This window comes from Manis javanica, chromosome 17 (assembly GCF_040802235.1).
Source record: "Manis javanica isolate MJ-LG chromosome 17, MJ_LKY, whole genome shotgun sequence".
Classification (NCBI taxonomy): domain Eukaryota; kingdom Metazoa; phylum Chordata; class Mammalia; order Pholidota; family Manidae; genus Manis; species Manis javanica.
In genome coordinates, this window is record NC_133172.1 from 14196799 (window position 1) to 14222428 (window position 25630).

Genomic DNA, 25630 nt, shown 5'->3' on the forward strand with positions numbered 1-25630 from the left:
AGCCCGTGGGATTTGACTGCCTTCCTTCAATATGCAAGTCATTAATTGAAAACATGAAGAGTGTAGCGCATCTTCCCATCTTTGCTTTTAAACTGAATTCTCAGCAGGTTCAAGGCGGCAAAGACCCTTTGCCTCTGAGTATCAGAATCATCTTAGACAGAATAATGGGCTGGCACTGATGTCTGTACTTAATCTCAAATTAAGCACTGTTTTATAATAGGCTTTTGTGTCAATGTCCATTTATTCTTTAATGGTAGAGTTATTCCCCACGACACAGAAATTCAATATAGTGAAACTCGAAGGAAGAATTTATAGGTTTAAGTATGTATTCAATATGGTACCTGTTGGCTGAATTCAAGGAATACGCAGATCCTTTGGCTGATGTTCTTGGCATTGTTGCTGGGCATTGTCCAAGCCGACTTTCCCCTAGAAAATATGGGGAAGGAGGGTTGGCAGAAATTTGCTGATGTAGGCTTATTTTTTTCCCGTGGTAGAAGTAGCATTAAGTGTGTAATTAACTGTCTTATGATATTCCCAAAATTAGGGAAGATTCCCCCTTTGCTAGATCTTCTGCTTTGTTCTATCTCACTTGGAAGGAAATCTCAGGACATGGAAAAGCAGAGACAAGTCAAAGTGTTTGCACTTTCCCTTTATCCACACCCAAAACAGTGCCATCAACATCCCTAGTCACTGCCAGTCTTGCTTCCTACCATTTGTCAAGGACTAAAATAGCTTTTTCAGTTGTCTGAGAGCCACACCCCCTGTAATTTGAAGGACGAGAAGGGGGTATCTTGTGTCCAACAGCCTGGATGGTTTCACTTCCAAAGGGGGAAGGTATTCCAGTGTTAAACACTGATTGTGAAAGAGGTCCCAATTCTCCATCCCAACCCCATCCAGGCCCTTGGAATATGACTGTACCTTCTCCCATCAAGAGATGGGGGTTTGTTTCTCCACTCCTAGAAACTGGGCTGGCCTTGAGACTCACATTGGCCAAGGGTGGGGGAAGTGATGACATTCCTCAGGGTCCACTCTCTCTCCTGGATCCCTGCCTCAGCCATGAGAAAAGGCCAGGGCTGTCCTTCTGGAGGCTGAGTGGCCCTGCGGAGCACAGCAGAGCAGCCAGCCCCCAGCCAACCCTTGAGTTTACTACACACACCCTCATGAGCCCCTCCCAGATGAGCCCAGCCCAACCCAAGCAATGGAACGCCAGTATCCTTGTGAGCAAAAAAAAGTGTTTAGTGTTTTATGCCACTGGATTTATGCAGCATTATTGTGGCAACAAACAACTGAAACAACTGGCTGTGTTGTTCTTTCACACATTCTGTGGTTAAATATAACACAGATGCAGAAAGCTGCATAAAACTTAGATAATGTAATGACATATTGTAAGGCAAATATCCCTGTAACCACCACCTGTATCAGACGACAGAAGTTTCCCCTTATCCCTCTGCACACCCCCTGCCAAACACAATTCTCAAGGTCGCTCTACCACAAGAAACCATTATGCTAAACTTTTACAGTAACCACTTCATTGCATGCTTTCTAGTTTTTTCACGCAAATGTGTATGCCTAACACTATAGTTTCTGTTTCTGTTAATACATCTTTTACACCTCTTTTCCTCTATAGGTTGCCCCTTTATTCTTTTCCTCCCTTGCTAATTATTTCTTAAAACAACAACTTTATTGAGGTGTAATTTAAAGGCCATAAAATGTTTTAATGCACAGCTCAAAGATTTTTAGTAAATTTAGGAAGTTATTCACCATCACCACAGTCGTTCTAGAGTATTTCCACCCCCCAATAAAATCCCTCCTGCCATTTACAGTCACTCTCCATTCCCACCCCCAGACCCAGACAACCACTAATCCACTTTCTATCTCTATAGATTTGCCTCTTCTGGACATTTCACATAAATGGGATCAATGTGACTGACACCTTTCACTTAACATATGGTTTTCAAGGCTCATCCATGTCTTAGCATGTGACAGTACATCATCCTTTTTTATGGTTGGGTAATATTCCATTGTGTAGATAGACCATATTATTTTGTTTATCCATTCACTAGGTGACAGACATTTGGGTTGTTTCCATATTTTGCTGGAAATACCATAAGTGGAATTCCATATAGTCCATTTTAAAGACACAGATGAAGCACCCTGTACATTCTTTTGCATCTTGTTTTTTCAGATTAGCACAAATGCATCTGCCTCAAAATTTTAACAACTGTATAACAGTCTATTTATAAATGGCCCATAATTAATGTAACCAGTCCCCTCTCATCAGAAATTTAGGCTGTTTACAGCCTTTTGCTATTATAAACAACACTGCAATACAGATCCTTTTGTGCACAAGTGAAAATATATGTATAAGGTAAAGTCCTAAAAATGTTAACTTCTGGATTTAAGGAAATGTGTATTTCTCATTTTAGAAATTCTATTAAATTACCCATGAAATGTTTTGTGTAATACCTTATAAACATCATCAGGGTGTTGCAGGCAGCCAACATAGTTTGCCTTTTGTATTTTTAGAAACAAATATGAATAGCACGCCCACAAAATTCCTACAAGCTCTTTAGCATAAAGGCGTCATACAGGATGACTCCATCCCAGCTCCCACACTGACTTGCTTTTTGTTAAAGTTCCTTCACTCTCTGAGCCTCAGCTTCCTCCTCTGTAAAACGGGTCCTTTCTGCTCTCACTGACTGCTCTGCTGGTTTGCCTGCCAGGTGAAGCACTCATGTCCGTCAACAACCTCCGAGTGTTGGTAGAGGGAGGAGCACCCCTTCGTCCATGTATTCCATGTGATTTGAACGCGCTGACCCTACTTCTGGCCACGCACTAGACAAGTGACCTAGTCCGGCCAATCAAAATAAGCCTTACTGCTGGCCGCTAGTTCAGGCAAAGCCACGTGACAAGCCAGGACCAACGAAAGCCGCTAACATACGAAGTCATCCTAGAGACAGCTGCAAGCGTTGAGCCCTGAACCCTGTCCTGCTGAATCTACACCTAGCACAGGATTTTTCTTTATTATGAACAAATAAGTTCTTTCTTATATAAACCACTTTGAGTTGTTTCTGACCCCTACAACATAGTCCTGTTATTCTTCAAAGGAGACAAAAATCTGTTCCTGCAGCCCCAACACGGAATACAAAGCACTCAGCCGATGATTCGTCACTGATCAAAGTAACAGCCTTTATAGATGTCTCTGGAGCGACGGGGAGAGAAGAAAAATAGGATATAAATAAGTACTATGTACAGCTTCCAAGGGTAAAATTCTCCCAGCCACTCCGCAGAGATTGGGCACCACCAAGTAAATATCCAGGTTGTCTCAAAGCACTGGTGGAGGAGGGACAGGTCAGGCCTGAAAAGGAAATGAGTAGGAGGCATTAGAAAGGGCTGCCCGCTGCCTCGTCTCCCTCTCCCCAGGGCCTGGAAATCAGTGAACCTCTGACTGAGGCTCCCCACTGGGCCCTCCTGAGGCCTATAGGTCTTCCAAAGACAAAGTGGCAAACAACTTAAAACGACAGCAAGAGAGATGCAAGATAGAATTAAGCTAAATCAGAACTGGCAAGTGGGCTTGAGGACCTTCCAGAGACTCTACCCTCCACATATTACAGGTAAAGTAAAAGAGGGGCACAAAAAAGCAGGGGCTGCGTGGGCGCAGCGTGCCCGAAGTGTGCAGTGAGTGGAGGGGGATGGCTACCTCCCGAGCATAGATGGAAGGAGCAGGTATGACGTAAATCGCACAGGAGTCTCCATCCTCAGCGTGATTCCAATCTGCTGACGGGCTGCGGAAGGGAAAGAATAAGATCCAGATCCTTTAAATTCTCAAATCTTGTTTCCTCCACCTACCATGGAAGGGAACCCAGAGCAACTAGGGGAACTGTGGAATGACCCAACCAAAAAAGGGCTGGAGCAGGACTGGAGGCTGATGCAAGCAACCAGGAAAGCAACGGCATCTGCAGCCCAGCCCCTCACCTCGGGCCATCCCCGGGGCCCTCCTGAGTCCTCATGTTGTTGAGCGCATCAGGGAGTGCGTGGATGGATGGCTCCGGGGTCGCTGCCAGCAAGCGAGACCCAGTATCCCGGCCAGGGCCACGGCGTCGCACATGCACCAGCAGCAGTGCAGCGCCGGCCAAGCCCGCGGCCACCAGCAGTCCCAAAGCCGGCGGCAAAAGGAAGCGCTGCGGGTCCCCACGCTTGACACCCAGCGGAGCCGCGGGCAAGGTGTCTGCGCCCTCGTCCGCGCCGTCTGGGTGAACTGGGAACTCGCAGCGCGCGCCCATGTACCCGGGCGCGCAGGCGCAGACGAGGCCGGAGAAGTGAGCGTAGCAGCGGCCACCGTGGGCGCAGGGGCGCGCAGCGCACGGGTCGGCGCGCTCGCGGCAGTCGCGGCCGCCAAAGCCCAGCGCGCAGGAGCAGCGGCGCGCGCCACCGCCCTCCAGGCACGTGCCGCCGTTGGCGCAGGCGCGGCCGGCGCAGTCCTCCAGGTCATGCTCGCAGCGCGGCCCCGCGAAGCCCGCGCGGCAGCGGCAGCGAAGGGCGTGGCCCAGGTCCAGGCAGAGCCCGCCTGTGGAAAGGGGGCGTCAAGGGCGCGGCCGCGGGGAGGGGCCCCAAGCGGGCCCGCACTTCTGTCGTTCAGCTTAATCCCCGCCCTTCCTTTCCCCTACGTCCCGTCTCCATCTAGCTCGAGGGCCAACCTCTGGGGTTTGTCTGGACAGCCGGCTGCTTTTTTTTCTGCTGCTGAAGTCTTGAATTAGTTGAGGCTCACCTCTTTGGTTCAGTCTCTTTTTCTCTCTTCAAGTATATTAACAGAACGTGTTTGAACCACCTGGCCTCTGCCCCTTCCCTTTACCCTTCCTCCTTTTCTCCCACTGGTTTTACCATTTTTCTTCCCGAGCTCACCCTTCAGGTCTCTGCTCAAATGTCCCCTCCTCCAGGAAGTCCTCACTGACTCTTTCTCCATCCTCACCCTGCATTTTTCCCTCACAACCCTGACCACTGTGGGCTCTGAGGACGACTCCGTCTTCTCTGGTTTGGCACTCCCATGAGGGCAGGGCCCAGAGCTGTCCTAGTAACTGTGTCCCTAGTACCACTCAGCCCGGATTGAGCACTTAGTGAGTGTTTTGGAGAGAATTAATATTATAATAAGAATGCACCGAGTCCTTTACATTTGTGATATCTTAACAGCTCACGTCTCTCCACTGCTCAGAACCCTCCTGTGGCTCCATCTCAGGGTAAAACCAAAACTCTGCCATGGCCCATGAAGTCCCACAGGTTCTGCCCTGGTCACCTCCCTGAACACATTGCTCATCACTCACCCCACACTTACACTCACTCTGTCTCACTCACACTGGCTTCCCTGTGATCCTCAATACACCAGGGACATTCTACCTCAGGGCCTTTGTACTCGCTGTTCCCTCTGCCTATAACATAATCTTCTCCAGATCCCCACATGGCTCCTCCTTGCCTTCAGCAAGGTCTTCTCTAACCACTAGGGCTAAAATGTCAACCTGCCATTCCATATACACTCCCCATCCCCGTTCTGGCTTTATTTTTTTTCTTAGTTTTTATCACCATCTAACTTCCCATATAATTTACTTGTTTACCTTGTTTATTGTCTGTCTGCCCCATTAGTTTTATGAAGGCAGGGGTTTTTGTTTCATCCCCTGCTGTATCCCCAGAGCCTAGAACAGAGCCTGGCACACAGTGGGTGCTTAAAAAAATATTTATGGGATAGGAATCCCACCTCACCCATTTTACAGAAGAAAAACAGGCTGGGCAGAGGGGAAAGATCACTTCCCTAGACCACAGGCTAGAGGAAGCACAGCCAGGATTCTCACCTGGGGCTGCCTGAGCCAAGCCCTGCTCTTGCCCACTGACCATGCAGGGATCTCCCCGCCCCCACCCCCTATCCCTCACGGTCTGTCTTCCCCACCTCACCATTCCGGCATGGCTGCAGGCTGCACCGGTCCACCCTCTTCTCACAATTGGAGCCTTGGAAACCAGGTGGGCAGTGGCAGATGTAGACAGAGTCGGGGTCTGCACCTCCCACACACAAGCCACCGTTGAAGCAAGGTCCATCCGCACATGTGACCCCGCTCACTTCACACCGCAACCCATAGAATCCACGGGGACAGGCACATTCAAAGGACCCTGGTGTTTCCTGGGCAGGAGCAAGAGGGCTTCAGACTGGGGTCTCCTTGGAGCAAACTCCCATCCCCCTCCTCAGTCTTGAGCATGGGGGACTGCCCCTTGTCCAGCCCCTTACCTGGGAGGTCATCCACAGACAGCCCCTAAGTCAGCTCCCTGTTTCTGGGTCTGCCCATCCATCCCCCCATGGGGAGGCTGTGGAGGCCCAGACAGATCCCATTCCCACGGCTACACCTTTGCCTACCAAATGCTGTTCCTGGTCAGCCCTCCCTGATTCTGTCCATACAGCCAAGTCCTACTTCAAGGTCCTAGCACTGAGCCATCTCCTCTGAGGAGCCTTCTCTGGATCTCCCCTTCTCAGGCCCTCCTCCTAACTTGACCCCTGAGTACTTCCCACTGTCCCATGCTGTCAGTGTCCAGGTGACCCACACTGGGCTCATTCCCACCACATCTTTGCTTACCCCAGGCCACGTACCTGGTCTACCCTCTCCAATTACCTTCCCTCCACCAAACTGGACTTCAGAAGCCCCAGTGCTGGGCCCATGGCCAGGAAACCTTCTCTGATGCCCCATCCCAAATCTTCCCAATCTCCAACCCACCTGGCCCCACCACCCCCTACCTTGAGCCCTGAGTTGTCCTCTATCCCAGTGGGGAGCAGCTTATAGCCCCCGAGGACTCACCATGCCCACATCCACACCTTCAGGTGCCACCCAACGGGTCTGCCCTCGTCATTCCCATTCCCATCACCTAATCCCAAATGCTGGCTGGACCCCACCTCCAGGAAGCCCACTCTGACAGCTCCCCACAGCCCTCCCCAAGTTGTTGGCTTGCAGCACCTCAGGCAGGGGTCAGTGGGACCCCCCAGGGTAAAGTACTGATCAGGGTGAGGTGGAAGGCAGTTTTACTGACACTGCAGCTGCCCCCGTTGGCGCATGGGTTCCCATCACAGGGCCCCGGACCAGGTACAACACATCCAGTGGTGGCAGAAGATGGGCCCCTGGGGCTGAGGCAGCTGCTGGCTGAGACAGGGATGGTGCAGAGGGGCCCAGTCCAGCCTTCCAGGCATTGACATTCATCTGGCTGCTCACAAAAGCCGTGCTCTGGGCTGCAGCCTGCTCGACATGCCTCTGTGGGGAAAGAAGAGTCAGAGGGAAGAGGAATATTGATAAGAACAGTCGGGAGAATAGGAATCAGAGAAGTTTCTTGAGCATTTTCTGTGTACCACCTTGTTTCATACTTGTGAGACAACCATCTGGGCTAGGTGATGTTGTAACACCCAGTTTACAGACACGGAAACTGAGACCTGGAGAGATGGGATGACTCAACCATCTATGAAGTGGCAAAGCAAGGATTTGAACCCAGGCCACTGGGCTCCAGAATCTGTGCTCTTGAAAGGAGAATGGAGTGAAGGCTCCAGATCTGAGCTTGGAGAGAGAAGGAGGGAAGGGGATTGGGGGTTCCGAGGGACCTCTGACCTTTCACGGAAAATGGGAGGGTCTTGGATCAGGGCAGGTCTGGGAGAATCTGGATGAGCCTGGGAGTTCTACAGGCTTCAAGTGGCTCAGAAATTTGGGAGGGGTCTGAGGGTGCCCGGGATGGAGGTCAGGGATCCCAAGCTTTAGAAAGCAGTGGGGTCTGGCCTGCAATTACAGGCGGGGAGGATGAAGGATCCCTTGGTGAGGCAATAGGGGAGAGCTTCGAGGAATTCCCAATGCCCCTGGGTGGGGTTGGGGAGAGGTCCTGAATTAGAAGAGTTCTTAGCATCTGAAAGGTGTGGGTATGGGCCAGAGGAGGAACAGGAGTGTACTAGCCTGGGAAACGGGCGTGGGGTTCCTATTTGGGACAAGAGTGCTGGGAAGAGCAATGGGAGCTGGAGTGCCTAAGCAGTGCTAGAGAGAAGTCTAGAGTCCTCAGTTTTCCCGAGAGTGGTAGTTGGATGGAGGCAGGGCGCTAAGGACTGTGAGCAGAGCTGCAGCCGGGTCTGGGGTGCGCGGGCGGTGGTCCGCGGCATTCCTAGATTCCTGGAAAGGGTTGTCTGGGTACCTGGAAAGGCCTCTCGGGTCCTCAGATCCTTGAAGAGGGTAATTGGACTGTGAAAGGGGCGCCGGAGACCCGTGAGCGGGGCTAAGGTAAGGCTGGGGAGGGAATGAGTTTGAACTCCGGACTCACCTGGAGTCTCGCACTCGTCCTCCAGCAGCCCGCAGGGGCGCAGTTCCGGGCTGCACCGCGAGGGCGCGCTGTGCGAGCGGCAGACGCTCACGCACGTCGTCCCAGCGGAGGGCGGCTCGCAGCGCGCGCGGTACGAAAAGCGCAGCTCCCAGGTGCCTGCGCGCTGCACGTCCCGGGCCCACGGGCCCCCGGCCGCTAGGCGACGCCGGCCGGCCACGCGCGCCAGCAGGCTCCAGGAGGGCCCTGCGGGGAGAAGGGAGCGGCGCTGGAGTGGGCCCGGCCGCACCGACGGGACTCAGTCAACAATAGAGGGGAGCGCGTGGGCTTTCACTCTCCCCCTCCACCACCAAGTTAGCGAGGCCACAATACCCCTTGCCGAGCCCTAAGAATGACAGTTACCCCGTTAGCAGGGCGGTAGCCTCCCCTAATGGTTCTGGGACCTTCGATGTCACGATGCCATCTAGTGCCCTATGACCGTCATGATAACAGTTCTCCCATATAAGCAGAAATACCCCATTTTGCCTCAGAACCTATGTATACTAAAGCAGTGATGAGCCGTCTGACATCCTGTGACATCTGATATCTCTCTATGGCCAAGGAGCAATAACAGCTTTTTGAAGTAAGGTCATAACACCCCCAAATTGTGCCTCAGGATCCTCCTATATCAAAATGGTGGCAAGAGATCCCAATTACTAGACCATAAATTAACCTTATTGCCTGAGGCCTTGGGCTACTGGAGGAGTGGCAGTTTCCCCCCAGCAAGGCTTACAAGCCAACATTGTACCACAGGAGCTTCCTCTATCAAAATGGTGACAGAACCCCCACTGTGACAGAACACACACACATGCACACACACACGGCACCAAAGTCCCCTAAGAACCAGAAGTAACTCATATTACACCCTGGGTCCTCAGCATCAGATGGTGACAGAGCAGGACTCTGAGATACTCTGTCATACTCCAGGGCCTTCAATTTCACCATAGGAAGACAGCCACCAACACCCAGCATCACTCTCCTGCAGTTGTGAGGATAGCATGGGTCCAGCAATCCTGTGAACAGTCTACCCCGCCAGGACCTTACGTTGAGTCCCCAAAGCCTGGCACACCCACACTCTGCACTGTAGTCCCAGGACTGAAGACTCACCTCCAATCTCCTCTCCAAACTCTTCTCTCCAGGTTTCAATGATGAGAGAGAAAGTGCCCTGGTTGGGGGGAGGAGGGGGGAAGGGAAAACATGGAAGACAGTGGTCAAGGTGGCTACTCGATGAAGGCCAGAGCTTAAGGGCGCTGATCAATTTGGGGACCAGGCAGGTGAAGGAGACAGTTCTAAGAGGGACTGGCCCATCAAAGGAATGCCAGGTTTAGCTTTCTCTGTTGGGCACTTACTATGCGGTAAGTACCATACTGAAGATACCTGGGTGAATCCCTCAAAAGGGACCCTTGTGAGGCACCGTGATGATCCCATTTTTTAGATAAGGAAACTAAGGCTGGAAAAGGGAAAGTCACTTGCCCAAAAGGCCAAGGATCTAGAATTCAATTCCAGGTCTGCTCACCTCTGTGCTTTGGGGTTGTGGTTTGGGAGACAGGATTTTGGAGGTAAAAGAGTCATGAATATGGGCTCCAGATGGAAAATCTGAGAAGGAACAGGTGAGAGGAGATTGGGGGTCCCCAAGACATGGTGTGGGAGGGTCCCTAGGTGAAAGGAAATTTGGGGATAATTTTTAATATCCCAGTGTTTAGGGATTCTCAAGAAATAGAGGCAGGGTTCTGTGAATTTATGACTTCCAGAGGGTGAGTTGGGGGTCCAGGGAATTTGGAGTCCCAACTATGCAGGGCTGGAATCAGAATATTTGGGATCCCCAGAGGGCAAGTTGGAGTAGAAAATTTGGAGTCCCCCGTGGATAGGGTTTATGGGTCTGATTGTGAGATTCTTGATGATAGAGTTACTAGTCTGGGAATTTAAGGTCCCCAGGGAGCAAGGTTGGGTTATTGGAAGTTGGAGGGGAGAAGGCAGTCGAGGTTTGAGTAAGGCCGTTCCACAGGGGTGCCCAAGGGCCGGGACTCACAGGCCAGGCGTCTCGGAAGGGCACGCGCAGGGGGCCATCGGGCAGCGGCAGGTCAGGCGCTGGCGCCTCCGGCTGCTGGGTGTAGACGAGCCCGCGCGCACTCAGCGCCGCGCCCAGGGCGCACGGAGATTCGGCGGCCCCCTCGGAGACCCCTGGCTTCAGGCAGACCCTAAAGAAGAGGCGGCAGGGACCCTGGGCACTGCAGGGGGACCGCGGAGCCCCTGGGCCCGGTCCTGCCCCGAAAGAGTGGATCTGCAACTCGAAGACGCCCGCCGGCCGTGCCTGGGTCGGAAAGAGGCACAGGGTGAGGGGACGCGGAAAGAGGCACAGGCGTCCTCCCCAGGACTCCCGCCTCGCACCCACTCCCACTGTCATTAAACCCTTTCCACTCCTGCTGTGACCTGAGGAAGGAAAATAAGCGCCAGGATCATCGTCCGGGACAGGAGCTGAGGCATCCGCGAGCCGACCATGGCCTTTTGGGGGGTCTTGAGAGCCGCAGCTGCTGGCTCCGGAGCCTTTTATCTGAGAGGACGACTCCGCCCCTTCAGGCAGCCACCCGGCTCCAGGAGACCCTAGGGGAGGAGGTCGCAGGGGAAGGGGAGCGTGCGGGAGCAGCCTGGAGATTGTGTCGTGGGCACAGGCAGTGTAGAGAGTGTATGACCTTGTGTGTGTGGTTGTGCGCGCGATTTTGTGTGTGGGGTGGGGTAAGGGGTTTTAAGCCTGGATGTGAACTTGTATATGATTTTAAGATTCTGTGAGTGTATGTGTGTTACGAGCAAGAGCTACAGGAGGAATACATATACATTAACTTTGTGGTTTTGTGTCGAGGTGAGATTGTGTGGATTGCGTGTGCCTGAAATTGTATATGGTTAAGCCTGTTTGTTAGGTTGTAAGTAATTCTAAGATTGTGTGTGTGTGCGTGTGTGTGTACACGCGCGGACCTGCATGGGAGAATGGAAATGTACATGACTTGGCGATCATGTGACTTTTTGAGATTATGTGGCTGTATGTTTCTCTATGTATGAGTATGTATGTATGTGAGATCCTGAACCACTGTGCGTGGTCGTATGAACCTGTGCTTTTGTGGTCTGTGCAGGTGCCTCTAGGTGGCTGGGTGTATGGTAGGATTTCTGTAAGGTTGTGAAAAACTGAGAGTCCGTGTGTGGAGGAGACTGGATGTGGGAGGTCCACGGAGGCAGTAATGTGTGAATATAATGGTCAGGGGTTCTTTGTAGACGTGTGTGTGTGTACACGCGCGCGCGCGCTCGTGCTCCTGAGTGTTCCCCTCCCCAAGACAAAGCCACCCTCCCAAACCCCGCATCACGGGTGCACCAGACGCCAGGGCGAGGAACCCCCCCTCCCCGCCTCAGAGAGGCTCCCAGCTGTATGTAAATGCCGCCATCTGCCGGGCGGCCGCGCCCCTCCCCCCTTGGGCCGCAGCTGGGCTGTCCGTTTGGCCTCCGGAAGGTGTGAAGAGCAAATGGGCAGGAAATTCGTCTTCACATATCAGGGCCCTGTCCCTCATTCCAGGATGAATGAGCGGGGGCACCCCGGGCCCTCCAGAAGCCCCTTAGTATTCCAGGACCATGGCAAGGAAAGCCAGTTAGGAGCAGATGCTCCAGCCCTCTGGCAATAATTTACCCTGTGCCAGGTGCTCAGCAAAACCCTTTAAATGGAGTAAACTTTTTCTCCCCAGAATAAAAAACTTTAATATTTAGAGGTTAATAATTATACGAGAAAACACAGGTTCAATTTATATTTGTTATTTTTCTTTTAGGGAAGAGAAGAGTGATCAACAAAGCACAGCCCAGCAGAGCCAGGCATACAGTAGGTGCTTGGTAATTTTTAATAAATGAAAGAATTCAATCTAACGAGTGTTGTTACTCCTGAGGACTGGAGTCATGGGAGGGTTTTGATCAGGGGAGGGCCATGGTCAAATTGTGCAGACATCCCAGGTTCCTTTGCACAGCTTTCCCTCTACTTGTATTTTTTTCTACTCTCTCTATGTAAGTCCGTTCTCGCCATTCAGACTTCCGCTCCTGTAGGCGGCCTTCCCTCCCAAGGGGCTCAGGCATCTCCTCTGAGTTCCCGCTACCCCCTGCAAGTCCTCTCTCCCACATCTGACCTCTCTGGCCTATCAGGTCTTTCTAAGCACAAATCTATGTCCCTCTCTTGCATAGACTCTTCCATTACTCCCTAGTGCCTTCAAGATATACTCTGGGATCCTAAGGCTGACATGTGAGGCCCTCTCTCTGTATCCCTTCTACTCAAACAGGTTCTGTAGCCCCAAAGCATAGACCAAGACCTAGTGGACCACTGGGAGGCAAACTGTACTGAGGTAGGGGAAGGAGTGAACTTCCCATCCTAGGAGACATTCAAATGGAATTTGGACAGCCACCAGAACCAGCTGTGAGAACACAAATTCCTACCCCGCATAACTTGGGAGGGTAATGGAATTCCAGGTATGAGATAATCGCAAAGATTTTTAAGGATTGCGAAGACAGCCAGACTTTATTGAGGGTGTGGGCGATCCATTAGAGTGTTTCATGTGAATTCTCTCATGTCTCCATGTAAAGAATACTTTGACTTCCAAGCATCTTTATGGCCATTCAGACTTTTCCTTATGTGCCAACCTTAAAGGCCACAGAAGGCCATGCTGAGGTGGCATCTAAGCAAAGACCTAACAGAGGGGAAGGAGTAAGCCACGAGTCCTGGGAAAAAAACATCCCTGGCAGGGAGACTAGCAAGTGCAAAGGCCCTAAGGTAACCATATCCCCATGGTTTTCATCTCGTTTTGGTCCTGGCTCAAATACACCCTCAAGAGGCCTTTCCTGACAGTTGCATCCAGTCTAAAACAGCATCCCAAGACCCCAAACCATTCCACCTTCTTACCATACTTTTTCTTTATCCATTTATTACCCTGAGAAGTATCTGACCATTTTTCCTCTTCCATGAGGGCAGAACTTTTTATCTAATTGTTCATTGAAGCACTCTAGTGCCTAGACAAGGCGGGTTGTCGGTACATTAGGGAGTATTTGTTAAGTGAATGAATACTATTATTAACCTTTTATCAATGAGGAAACAAATGGTGGGGACTTTGCCCAGGGTCGCAGGGCTTGCCAGTGGTGTACAATGTATGACCTGGGAATTCAGACTCCGGGAACTGCCTTCACGCTGTCCCAGTCCTGCCCACTGGATGCCATGGTGCAGCCTTCATGCCCTGAGCATTTCTGCAGAACACACTAGGTCATGGGTGTCTCAGAAGCCACCTGTGAGCAAGCCAAACCCTCCCCTCCCTGCTTGGCCTCCAGCTTTGAGCAGGTATAGCCTGACACACAGTACCACTGAGGTGGGAGAGATGCCTGGGGGAGCCCACTGGGCACTGAAGCCTGTGCACCCAGCACCAGAGCCTAGTCCCCAGGAGCCACTCTTGACCATCGGGACAAGGCCAACAGACATATTTGCTCTTTTTATGCCTGTGGGTGGACAGATCTGAGTCTCATTTCAAAACAGTCCTCAGAAGGTCTGGGGAACTAAGTGTGTCACCTACTGTGATGGGCAGTTGTGGCTCTCCCTCCATCCTAGGATCATATTCCCCAAACACAAAAGCCTGTCTCCACCTTTGCTTTTGGCTAAGATGATTTCGAATTCTCAAAGCTGTAAGCGCAGAAAATATGGGCCTTTCCCTCAGTCCTGTGGATGTCCTCAAGCTAGGGACATCAGGAAATTCTCCTGAATCATAGTACATCTCAGGGTCGGGTGTGAATTTTAATTCTAATTTTGTGAGCCTTTTAATACAAAATCTAGAATTCAGAGGTTCAATCTGGCCCACACTGTTTCAAATACATTTTATTATAACAAACACCGGAGAAGGTGTCTTATTAAACTGGCACTAGTACTAAATGCTAGTTGGAGCACCAGGCTGGGACAGCCAGGGGTAGGGCAGCAGCAGGGCTATCAAACTCATATAGGCCGTTTTATTTAGAGAATAACCAGTATGACCTGATAACAAGCCCCATGTGAATATGTACAGCACCTGAGTAGGAACTGTCCCATTTATTCCTCACAACTGCTCTAAGATAGGTATTACCATCACCCCCATTTTAGAGATGAGGAAACTGAGGCAGAAAAGTGCTTTGTCTGAGGTTCACACAGTTACCATCAGAGTGCCTACATGGAGAGCCTCACTCGGCCCTCAAACCTAGCCTGTGGTAGGCACTGCTATGGGGAAACTCAGGCACTAAGGGGTGAACTTGTCCAAGATCACACAAGCTTAGAAGCAGTGGAAGTTGGATTTGAATTTGAACAGTCTGGAACTCATACACTTATTAAATACACAACTGTACTGTCCAGGGCAGGAGCCAGGAGCCAGACGTGGCTATTTAAACTAAAATTTAACAAAATTGGAAATTCCGCTCTTCAGTTACTAACCCAGTCTCATTTCAAGTACTCACTAGCTCCCCGTGGCACTGGCTGCTGTATCAGCACATTTAGAACGTGGAATAAACATCACAGGAAGTCCTGCTGTCAAGTGCTGCTACATAGCCTATTTTTGTTATGAGCCAACATTTAAAAATAGGGAGATGAAGGGGTTGGGAAAAAAAAAGGGCGATATAATATAAATTTCCCAATTTCTGGCTTCTGTTGAAAATTCAGATCAAGCAACCCTAGAGCCGCAGCTGGCAGAGCTGAGCAGCAACCTGCACAGGACAGGGTGACCTCCAGGCCGCTAGGATCCTCCAGCTAAGCCAAGCCACCAGTCCACGTGCCAGCCTGGCGCTACCTGTTTTTAAAACCCCCAGCACAGTCTTCTCTTCTTTTCCAAGATGGGGAATCTCAGGCCAAAGTGGGAGGTACACTTTTTGCAGATCACACAGAACGCACAAGGACACTGCCACAGGGACCCAGGTTTTCAGATTCCTAGGCCGGGGTTGAAAACCAGCCCTGAGCCACCAAAGCACATATTCTGTGCTGGGCAGCTGGTGAGCTGCTGTGGGGCGATGATCCGCGAGTCCCAGACCGCACCTGGATGCCCCCTTCTGGAGACTCTCTGGACACAGAAGTGTGGCATCTGGGTGGCCTTTATTGGACATGTGGCTGCCCAAGCCATGATCTGGGAGCACAAGAGGCCTGGGGCCTGCGTCCCAGGCACTGAGTTTGAGGAGCCCCAGAGGTCAGGGCTGTTTGGAGCGAGGCCACAAGCGGCTGGTGAGAGAGCTGAAGAAGAGGTTCTGCTTGCTGGACTTGGAGAGCTCGGCCAGGCGCTGCTGCTCCTCCTGGGGTCAGGGACAGGCAGAGGAAGGGAGGTCAACCTGGGGTAGGTGGAGCCTTGTCCCAGACTCCCAGGGCCACAGCCCTCAGCCCAGGAGCCACCTCCATCACACGACTGCCCAGCTCAGACCCCTGTCCTCAACTCCCTGAACATTAGCCCAGACATAGGAGGAGCCTGGACCCCAAGAACCTAGTCCAGACACTGCAGAGAGCCAGCTCTGAACCATAGGAGCCCAGACTCTAGTCCTGGGCACTCTCACGATCCCTTTCCCTGGATCCCAAGGGCCCCTCCCCTGCACCCTGGGAGCCTATCCCAGACCCTACTTATCCCAGCCTGGAAACTGGTGAGACCCCATGCCATTCAAACTACCCTGTCCTGCTCCCAGGGCCCCTAGAATGCAGCCCTGAGCCCTGACCTCGGTCTGGATGCTGGGGACTCCAGGCCCAGATCTCCAGGGACTCCTCGTTTGGGCCCTCAGGAGCTCTAGCCGTATTCCCAGGACTCAACACAGAATCTGCTCTACCTCAGCCTTGACCCCTGGGAATCTTTCTCCAACTCAATCCATATTCTGAGCCCCACTTACAATCACCAGGGGGTCACACCAAAATCATCACACCAAAACTCCTTGCCCAGACCCTTGGGCCAAATGTCCAGGGATCCCTCTTCCCAGACCTGATTCAAACCCACAGTCCCACCCAGACCTGCTCAAGACCAAGGACGACCCCTCCCCAAGCCTTATGTCAAATGCTCCGGCCCTCAGGGCGGACTGCAGAAACAAGGCACCTTCTCAGTACAAGAGCCCTACTGGACAGGGTTCCTCTTTCAGGAGCCCCAGAAACTGATGTGATTTCCTCCAGCCAAGCTAGTGACGCAAGCACACACCTGCTCTAGCCGGCTTTGCCGCTGTTTGAAAGCCTCCAGGGGGTCATCCTCCAGGGCATAGTGCTCCAGCACCGTCCTGACATCTTCCACACCATTCAGAGCGATAGCTGTGGGCACAGCAGGTGGGGGGTCAGCCGGGCTAAAGGCCAGAGCAGGGGCAGGGATGGCAAGGGCAAAGGTCAGACACTGGGAAGTCAAAACTACCTGCAACACTTTTCAATACTCTATAAGGTCTCCCCTTAAGATTCCTAAGTATCCCCCCCTAAATATCCCAGAGGAGCACCTTAAACACTTGAGGAAGCTTCTAAAGACTGCAAGGTGCTTGTGGACGTCCTGCATTTCAAGTACCCAGTTTTATATTGTGGGGGGGGGCCAGAATAGAGTATCTATCATTCCTCTTGAGGGTCAAGGGTTCCAGGTCAGAGATCAGTCTCACTCTTGAGGAAGGCAGACAGATCCAGCAAGACGCGGTCATCAGAGTTGCCATCCCAGGGTCGCAGTGCAACTCCATTGTAGGGCTGTAGGCGGAACGCTTCCTTCTTGCAATCCACAACGACTACTCGGGCCAGGTCCCGATTCAGACACGAAATGTCCTGGAAATGAGTGCTAGGTCAGGGCAGGGGCAGAGGCAGGGTAAGGCCCGTGCCCCTGCCCTTCCTGTCAGAGAGGGAGACAGATAGACAGACAGACAGACAGACAGACGGACTGACAGACACCTGAACAGCATTGCACACTGGGATCACCATGACAGGGCCTCCCAAAGACCAGGCTGGGGTGATGGCATAAACCCTCAAGGGAGCTGGGGAGCCAGACACACAGATTCCTAGACTCAGAGCATGGCAACACAGACAGGTTCATTTGGAGTTTCCCTGGGGAGGGGGCCAGCACATTTGTGTTTAACAACTGCCTTATCTAATTGTGACATGTTGCAAGTTTGCAAACTTCCGCTCAAAAGTAAAGATGTACAGACAGATCTACAGCAACCCACAGGAGTCAAAGACACAGAACCCTCAAGACCCCCAATCACAGCCCATGTCCTCCTGAACCCTAAAAACTTTGTAGATCCCACACTCACCAAGACACAGTACAAAACCTAACAGACACCTAGACACATGGATACTTGGACCCAGACTCACAGAGACCCATTCACATGCAGGCCCCCTGCTGGTGGCAGCGGCAGACCTCAGGTCAAACAAACCCCAAAGAGTCTCAGATTAACTACTCCTATCATAGGTCCCAAAGACAGTCAGTTCCAGACACACAAGAGACAAGAAACAGCTTCCAAGTCCCATGTCCTACCCCTTACCACACTGTTTTCTTTGGGGAGACCCCATTTTACCCCACTCTTACTCCCAGCTTTTGGGGAAGGGAGAAGGGCCTAGAAGCCCAGCCCAGGTTGGAGGCAATCTGGTGTCCTGCAGGACAGGGAAGGATGATACTGGACTGAGGCTAGGTCAGAGCTGGGTCCTTTCTACCCTCAGGAAGTACCAGCCCCTCAAAACCTGGAGGCCCACCCATGGCCCCCACGTGGTACCTTAACATGGTGCCCATCCATGTATCTTGTGGCATCCCGGAATAGGCGGTAGGAGATGAAGCCATGGGGATCCACACTGTCAATGAGTGGAAATGCAGTCTGGGGGATAGGATGGGAAGGAAAACAAGGTGGTCAGGCTGAGCCCCAGACCCCCATATCACCCACATCTCTCGCCACACTGACCCTCCCTTCCCATCCTGGGGCCTCACCATGCCAGTCTCTGATGTAAAGATGACGATTTCATACAAAGGGGCGAGCTGCTGGAATAAGGTCTCAATACCTGGACGCTTCTTAAACCTCCAGCCAGTGGCCAGCTGGGGAGGCAATGAGGACAGTGAAACACCAAACCCAGAGGCCCCAAAGCCCCCAAAAGGTCAAAGATTCAACGTGGGGGATTCCAAGAACTAGAATGTTCTCCCCCTGTCTTTGCAGCTCGTGGGAGGTTTAGGAGTACAGGGTGACTGAGGGTCTGGGAGCCTGAAGGGTCTGTGTCCCAGAATAACAGTTGCCTCCTCTGTGGCACTGCTGTGTTATAAAGCACATTTCAAACAACCTACAGGGTGGGGAGTATCACAGTTGAGGAAAGCTGTGACCCCCAAGGTCACAGTGGAGCTGGGGCTGAACCGTGGCCTGGCTCGAGTCTATGCGCTTAACCACATTGTCATGATCCGGCCACCCAGGTCTACCCAGTGCCACCAACCCGCTGCCTTCCCCAACACACACCGACCACTCAGGGTGCAAGAGGACACCGGTGAGCTCCAAGACCAGAGTGTAGGGCGGCTGGTAGTATGGCTCCCGCAGAGGGTCTGGGAGAAGGCAAGGGCTGGTGGGCTCGATGATCATCTGTGACAGAATGGGAGCACTCAGACAAGGAGGCAGGGGGTTGGGGATGGAGGGAGGGGGACTGGGCCCAGGGTTCCTTCTCACCTGTCTATAATCTTTGAAATACTTGTATGTCCGGCGCAACTGCTGTACCAGAATCGGATCTAGAAGAACACCAGAGCACAAGGGGAGTCCAAGATAAGCTGCTGCTCAGCCTCCCAGACAAACCAGGGCTTTATCTACCAGATATAAACAGAACAACATACCTACCTAGTTTGAACCAGCTCATTTCCAAGCCCAAAGGTAGAAGACAATGATCACCAGGTAGGAAAAAGTTATCTTTATTCACCTGCCCAGTGTTAACTTGAATACTTCTATACACACATCACCCCAGGTATGAAATATTTATACATCTGTCCACTTAAAACCCACACACATAGAATTCTGCTGACATTATGCCAGTACATTTAGTCCATTTTGAACCACTAGGCTCTGAGATCTGCCTGCTTTAAGCCACATGCCAAATCTAGTTAAACCACATTGAATACACGCACATATCTCTATACTTAAACTAGTGGATCTCAATTAGGTGATTTTGTTCCCCCTCTTCCTGGAGAACTGGCAATGCCTGGACACATTTTTGATAATCACAATACTTGGATCTAGTGGGTAGAAGCCCAGGATGCTGCTAAACATACTAAAATAAACAGGACATTCCCTCCTTAACAAAGAATTATCTGGTCCAAACTATGGATGTAGTCAAGGCTGAAAAACCTGGGTTTTAGTGAATATTCTAAATGCAGCTCAAAGTAGGAAACTTAAGACTGTCTACTCCAATACAGTACTTTCGATCCAGTTAACCATTATCTATGGGTCTGTGTTTTTAATACCAAAATACTGAAACCAGTTAAGGTAGTAAACACACAGATTTTAAACCTGCATGTTTGCTTGCCCAACTTAAATCAGGATATTGATTGGTCTGCCCAGTTAAAACATACCTACCCACCTGCCCAGCTTACAATCAATGTATTAACAGCCTGGTTTGCAAACTTCCCCAGCACTAACAGGTGGTTTTCTGGACCTACCCATTTTATTTTTCTACTGGGAAGCACCGGGTGTGACAAAACTGGCAACTACTCTTTACTATCCAATTTTGTCCGACTGAAAGGGGGAGAGGAGGAAGAGGCATTGTTTTGGAAATGAGGAGCCGGATGGGATAGGAGCTTGGGGGGTAAAAAACAGAGGCTGTCATAAACAGGAGGGGTTAGGGGCTGCAGATGCTCAGATCTAAGGCACCGGAAGCCATGTGTCTGATGGGATCCAGCTCCGTTTCCCCAAGCACTCCCACCCCAGGCTCCCCTCCCCCATCTGTTCCTGACCATCTGCTCCTGGGCAGAGGGGCCAGGGAAGAGGACTGGGGCTTTGTAATGCTCCTTCCCCCAAAGCCCTCCAGCTGCTGACTCCCCCACCCCCCAGTCCAAGGAGGAGGGGCCGAGGGGCACTAGATGGGGAGGGTAACATTCTTATCATGGGCAGAGTAGGGAGGGTCTGGGAACCCCAGAATCTGTGTTTGTTTACTCACCACTGTCGAATTCATCAGGAATCTGGGAGGTAGGGAGAAAAATGGAGGGTTTGAGATGGTGGAGGCAGAACACCACCACACTCAGAAGAGGAATCTCTGGGGCCCTGGGAGGAATAGGCAAAGGTCCCTGGAAGGGAGGCTTAGCCCAGGCCAGAAGGGAACCTGAACAGACTAAGGGGAGGGGACCCACAGGACAGGAACTCTGGCAAGGCCTCTGGGTCTTTTTCCCCCTCACCTTGGCACCAGTTTCATCCACAGAGTTGTTTCCTGTAAGGGAGAGAGGAACAAATGAGAAGAATTGGGGCTCAATCTCCTGGGTCTTGAGGGAGGAAAAGGGCAGGGGCCTGGACTTCTGGGTCTGAGGGAAGAGCACTAGACACATGGTCTCCCAAAACTGAGAGCTAAGCAGAGTGGTAGCCAGGATTCCTGGGTCTCTGAGAGTAGAGGGGCTGGGGCCAGGTCTCCTTCCCTCTGGGGGGTAAAGGGACAAGGCAGAGGAATGGAATTGTTGGTGCTAAGGAAAGAGGTAGCTTTGGAGGCTCGTCCAGGTCTATATCCTTCCCCACTTTCTCCTCTTTCAGTTGACTCCCTCGCCTAATGCAGGATCCAATTAGGAAGAGTGGAGTCTTAAGCAGAACGGGTAGAAAGGAGAAGAAAGGGACTTCCCCCATATCCAAGGCAGATGTTCTAGTTGGAAGCCCTACTGAGGAAGAAACTAGAGGACTAAGAAGGTTGAGGCCCTTAGGGAAAAAGGGGAGGTTCTACAGTAAGAGAAGGCAGAACAGAATTGGGGGACAAGGTTATTCCCCTCACCAAAGATATAGACGACACTCACGGTCCCACCGGCCCCGAGCAGCCCAGCAAGCCAGAGCGCAACTTTTTTGGCGTAGCTGGGACCCTCTGTGCCCTGCTGCTGCTGTGGCCCCTGAGCCTGGGCCTGAGCCTTAGTGCCCCCGCGGCTCCCAATCTCTGCGGCCTGTGATTGAGAGGAGGTAGTAGGTTAGCCAAAAGAGAAGGGTCAGGGTGGTTTGGGCATCCTGGTTAGAGAAGAATCAAGGTCGAGAGCCAGGAAGCAGACACCCATATAGCCAGGGACACTGTGTCCTTGGAGGGGCAGCTAGGGACTGAGTCTCTCAGAAAGGTCAAGAATTAGGTCCAGCGCCAGGATCCCAGGGGTTCAGTAGTTGAGAGGTCAGGTGCCCAGGATCCTGGAGGCAAAGGACTGGAGAGCCTGGAGCCGGGAAAAGCAGGGCAGGGAGATGAGATCTGGGAGCCTGGCTGGTCATTAAGATGTTGAGAGGAAGGCAATGGAGGGCACACAAGGGGCCAAGACGGGAAATCAAGGCATCTGATGCCTGGGGCTCAAAGTAGCAGCGTATGGAGGAGAACGGATGGGAGCAGGTGCGGAGGGGCGATTGCTTATCCGAGGCTGGGGGAAGTACGGCACGATGTGATGAACCTCGAGGTCAGAAAGGTCTCTGTCAACATGGAGGCAAGCCGAATGAAAAGCCCAAATATCTACCTCACCAGCACCACCACCACCGCGGGGAAAATACGCCTAAGGCTAGATTGGGACCCCCGAGTCCCGAGCTCCTCCCCAGTATTACCTGAGCGGTCTCCCAGACGAGGAGCAGGTGACGCCCTCCCGACACCCACGTGCGGTCCAAAGGAGGCGGCGTCCAGAAGACGCACCTAAGCCCTCAGCATCCAGCCCGGGGTAGGAAGCGCTGCCCACCCGGGGACGCAGGGAAGAGCCCCGAAACGCGAGCGGCGTTCCGTTCAGCACCTAGGGTGCTGCGCCCCATAAGCCTCCTGGTGGCGGCGATCCGCCCAGAACTCCAGGAAGGGGCCCCGCACCCGGGCGCCACCCCAGTACCGCTCACCTGGTCCGAGGCCCGGGCGGGCGGCGTCGCCAGCCTCGCGCACAGCCCCCGCGTGCCAAGCCGGAGCCCGCTCCGCAAGCGCAGGAACAGCGCCGCCGAGGCCGCCATCTTGCGCTGACGCCATGCGGCCCCGCCCACTCGCTCCCTCCTTCCCCGACCCGGGTCGGGGCTGCGGCCAATGGCGGCGCAGGGGAGCGGCGGGAGGACGGCAGCCGAGAAAGACAAAGGGCTGCGGGCGCAGTGCCGCGAGCGCGCTCGCCTGGGTCTGAGCTCCCGCGGCCCACGACGCGCCAGCTACAGCAGAGCTGGCTGGCACCACGCCTCCGTCGGCCGCAGGGCGCTCCGCCGCCGCTGGAACGGACCGGGCGCCGCCCGTTGTTCAAGGGTAAAGCTGAGGCCGTAATGAAGGAACCTAATGGCTGCCCGGTTCGTCCTAAAAGCGAAAACCCGCGAGTAGGTCGCTCGTCCCGCCCCGAGGGGTCTGCCCTGGAAGCGGGCTTGCAGCCAGACCTCACGCGGAGCGCCGAGGCCGATCTGCCTTCTCTCCGATTCGCAGAGCCCTTTCTTGCGCCTCCCCCCAGGGGCCAATACTTAGGAAAGTCAGAAAAGCCAACGAAACCTCGTTCGAGTCCGGCGGGGTGGGGCGCATTGAGGGGCGCAAATGATTTTGAGGGGAAACAAAGTTTGATACTGTGATGTAAATTTTAAGGGCATGTAAAACGAACATATAACATAGGTACAAACACTAAGGTAGGAAAGGCAGTTTTTCAAGACACCCAGAATTCAGGGTTGTAATTACCTGTGGAGGAAAATGTACTTGGGGTGCTGCTAAAGTGGGTTTGATCTGGTACATAGTTTCCTAAGCTGGGTGGTGGGGACATGGCTGCCCCTCGTATGTCTTGGGCATCTGAAATTTTATGTTTGAAATACCCATTGTCTAAGCTGCTCCCCATCCCTGCCCCCAAGCTACAGTAGTTCTGCTGTCTACTATGTGGGCTCAAGAGAAAACCCAAGTGCCGTATCCTGCTCCATAGAAACGATTTGGGTTTACTGGGGAATACTGACTGACCTGAACTTAATGTAACTCAAGCTTGAGTAAGATGTAACTTCGGTCAATCACAAGGCAAGCTCTGTTCTAATCTTTCTGATGTCTTCTCAAGAGCCCTTTGGAGTAGGCAGTATCCTTTTCTAGATGGGGAAACTGAGGCTTGGGTAGGCCCATTATTTGCCCAAGAACACACAGCAAGGAAGTGGGGTGACCTCACTTACAGAACAGACCCCCCACCCCATACACACACACCTTTTGACCAAACAGCTTTTTATTGAAAGACCGCAACATAAACGCAAGCTGGGGGAGGGAGGGTGTGAGAAGGTGAGGACCCTCCCCCAGACTCTACTCGATTCCCACAAACATTAGGGAGGGAGAGAGGAACTCAGAAAGGAAAATAAAAGAAATCCTGAACAACCAGGCTAAACCCACTCCTGGCCCCAGATCCTGCATCAGACTCAAAGGCCAAGAAAGGTAGGAGGGACACTCTCCATCCGCCAGATACTTGCTAAAGTCCACCTGCTCTGCCTGCCTCAGGCCTCCAGAAGCTTCCCCAGGAAGCGAAGGTTGAGGATCTTGAGCTGCTCATCAAGGTCCATGCGGACAATGCCATCTTCACCGTCAATGCTCAACAGGACACCTGTGGCTTCCCGATCCTCACCCAGAATCACCTTCACCTGGTGGGGGGCATGGAGTCAGAGTCCATGTCAGTGGCCCAATGCCTCCACAGCCCCTGGCCCCCTACTTACCTTGTTGTTCTTGGTTGGGGTGATGGGCTCCAGGTGCTCACTGGAGATGCTGACAACCTTCTCACTGTCCTTCAGGTACACAGAGCACATACCTCCCTGGGGGCAGGGACAGACTCATCAGCCAGGCCTGCTCCCACACAGGACTGGTGCCCACACACAGGGAAACAGGCTCAGGGCTCATTCTAAGAAGTCACTTTCCCAAGGTGACATGGGCAGGAAAGGCCAAGGCTGGGCCTGGTTCCAAGGCCTGCAGTCTGTGGCACATTGGGGTAGGGAGACTAGACCAGCAAGCAAGGGAAGCAGAGGGTGAAACTAAAGCCAAAGAGAAACTGCTTTTCAGACACCTGACTCTCTATCCCCCAGACTGGCCTCAGCTTCTTCCCCACACTTGCTCCTCTTCCTGGGCTCCCATCTCAGAGATGGCCCCACAAGTCCCCAGCCCCCAGCCAGAGCTCTGGACCTCGTCATGGTCAGCATCTTCATAGACAACCTCCAGCTCTGAGACCTGTCCATCTGGCCCGCTGAGGGTTTCCCCCACCCGCCTCTCCACTCTTCCCCACAGCCCTGTAGTGCAGCCTGACTTCCCCCTCTGAGCTCCCAGTCTCCCTCTCACCACCCCCAATCCACCACCCCTAGGCCTCAACATAAGAGCAGCAATCTGCTCTATGTTGCTGAAAAACAAGACAGTGAACTAATTCTACACCACAGATCTGAGCCTACCACCCCCTGGCTTAGATTTCTCCATAATCCCCCCGTGCCTTCCGAACACAATCCAAATTCCCCAGGCTGGCACGTGACCCGGCCCCAGCCCTTCTCTGCCTCATTACTCATCTAACAGCCTCAGCTCTTTATGTTCCAGGAATATACTTCAACTCCCTGGACGGTTTTCCCTCACCTCTAGGCCTTTGCATGTCACCTCTAACTGGAACATACTTAACCCCATCCCCAGGCATTTCTCTTGGCTTATTCCTATTCATTCCTCAGGTTTTGGTATAGATGTCTCTTCTAGGAAGCCCTCCCTGATCTTCTCCAAAGTTGGGTTAGGTGCCTCATGTGGGTTTGCATAGCTCCCTCTGGGCTTCCTGCATCTCACTCAGCTCCGGCTACTCAGGCTGTCACTGGGGACATGTCTGTCTACCCCACACGACTGTCATATCTGTGAGGGCAAACCTGGAGCTTTCTTGGTCTCTGGTGTTGAATTAATTCAACTAATATTTACTGGAGGGCCAACAAAGTACCAATCCCTCATCTAGGAACTAGGGCTACTTAGGGATAAAATACAGGTTTAGTAATCAAAGCATCACACCAGGGTAGACTTTTAAGCTTTTAGGTAGCAGGTAGACAACATGAAAAAGAATTACACACCCTTAAGAGACAGACCTGAGATAGATCGAGGTGCTTCCCTGAAGGATGAGTAAGAGTTAACCAGACAAATGGAAGGAAGAGAGTTCTAGACAGAGGAAAGTGATAAGCA

At 52.5% G+C, this 25630-nt stretch overlaps 3 protein-coding genes across 6 annotated transcripts in view; all 3 read right to left on the bottom strand.

Moving 5' to 3' along the window:
• Nucleotides 1–1258: 1258 nt before the first annotated feature.
• DLL3 (delta like canonical Notch ligand 3) lies at nt 1259–10882 on the bottom strand. Its single transcript, XM_037021663.2, has 9 exons — nt 10786–10882; nt 10385–10666; nt 9463–9520; nt 8320–8562; nt 7060–7277; nt 5941–6163; nt 3976–4567; nt 3701–3785; nt 1259–3358 (listed from the first exon to the last, which is right to left on the bottom strand). Exons 1-9 carry the CDS (start codon nt 10852–10854, stop codon nt 3353–3355), a joined length of 1776 nt encoding a protein of 591 aa, XP_036877558.1. The 5' UTR covers nt 10855–10882; the 3' UTR covers nt 1259–3352.
• A 4565-nt stretch (nt 10883–15447) lies between these two features.
• On the bottom strand, nt 15448–22783 carry TIMM50 (translocase of inner mitochondrial membrane 50). 2 transcript variants are annotated; one of them, XR_012126694.1, is made up of 11 exons: nt 22360–22783; nt 21290–21452; nt 20712–20743; nt 20477–20498; nt 19000–19058; nt 18796–18915; nt 18282–18386; nt 18073–18171; nt 16975–17131; nt 16539–16677; nt 15448–15660 (listed from the first exon to the last, which is right to left on the bottom strand). XR_012126694.1 is itself a non-coding variant. In XM_017656409.3 (11 exons), exons 1-11 carry the CDS (start codon nt 22465–22467, stop codon nt 15559–15561), a joined length of 1074 nt encoding a protein of 357 aa, XP_017511898.1. In that variant the 5' UTR covers nt 22468–22772; the 3' UTR covers nt 15448–15558. The 2 variants fall into 2 exon arrangements, 1 of the variants encoding a protein (XP_017511898.1); XM_017656409.3 differs by having other exon boundaries at nt 16539–16645; nt 22360–22772.
• Nucleotides 22784–23660: 877 nt separating this feature from the next.
• The window catches only part of SUPT5H (SPT5 homolog, DSIF elongation factor subunit), a 32032-nt gene continuing 30062 nt past the window's right edge, over nt 23661–25630 (bottom strand). For all 3 annotated transcript variants that reach the window (XM_017656408.3, XM_017656406.3, XM_017656407.3), the window contains 2 exons: nt 24157–24252; nt 23661–24084 (listed from right to left, as the gene is read on the bottom strand). In XM_017656408.3, coding sequence (XP_017511897.3) covers nt 23941–24084; nt 24157–24252 — 240 coding nt within the window. In that variant the 3' untranslated portion in view covers nt 23661–23940. The remainder of the gene's footprint in view (nt 24085–24156; nt 24253–25630) is intronic.

Coding starts and splice junctions, on each gene's coding strand:
- TIMM50 (XM_017656409.3), bottom strand. CDS start 22,467: ATGGCGGCCTCGGCGGCGCTGTTCCTGCGCTTGCGGAGCGGGCTCCGG. Junction 20,499..20,711: donor TGGATGAAACTGGTGCCAAG/GTGAGGGGGAAA, acceptor CCTACCTCCCAG/ATTCCTGATGAATTCGACAG. Junction 19,059..20,476: donor TCCTGATGAATTCGACAGTG/GTGAGTAAACAA, acceptor GTGTTCTTCTAG/ATCCGATTCTGGTACAGCAG.
- DLL3 (XM_037021663.2), bottom strand. CDS start 10,854: ATGGTCGGCTCGCGGATGCCTCAGCTCCTGTCCCGGACGATGATCCTG. Junction 10,667..10,785: donor CGCTTATTTTCCTTCCTCAG/GTCACAGCAGGA, acceptor TTTCCGACCCAG/GCACGGCCGGCGGGCGTCTT. Junction 3,786..3,975: donor GGCCCCGGGGATGGCCCGAG/GTGAGGGGCTGG, acceptor TCCCTTCCGCAG/CCCGTCAGCAGATTGGAATC.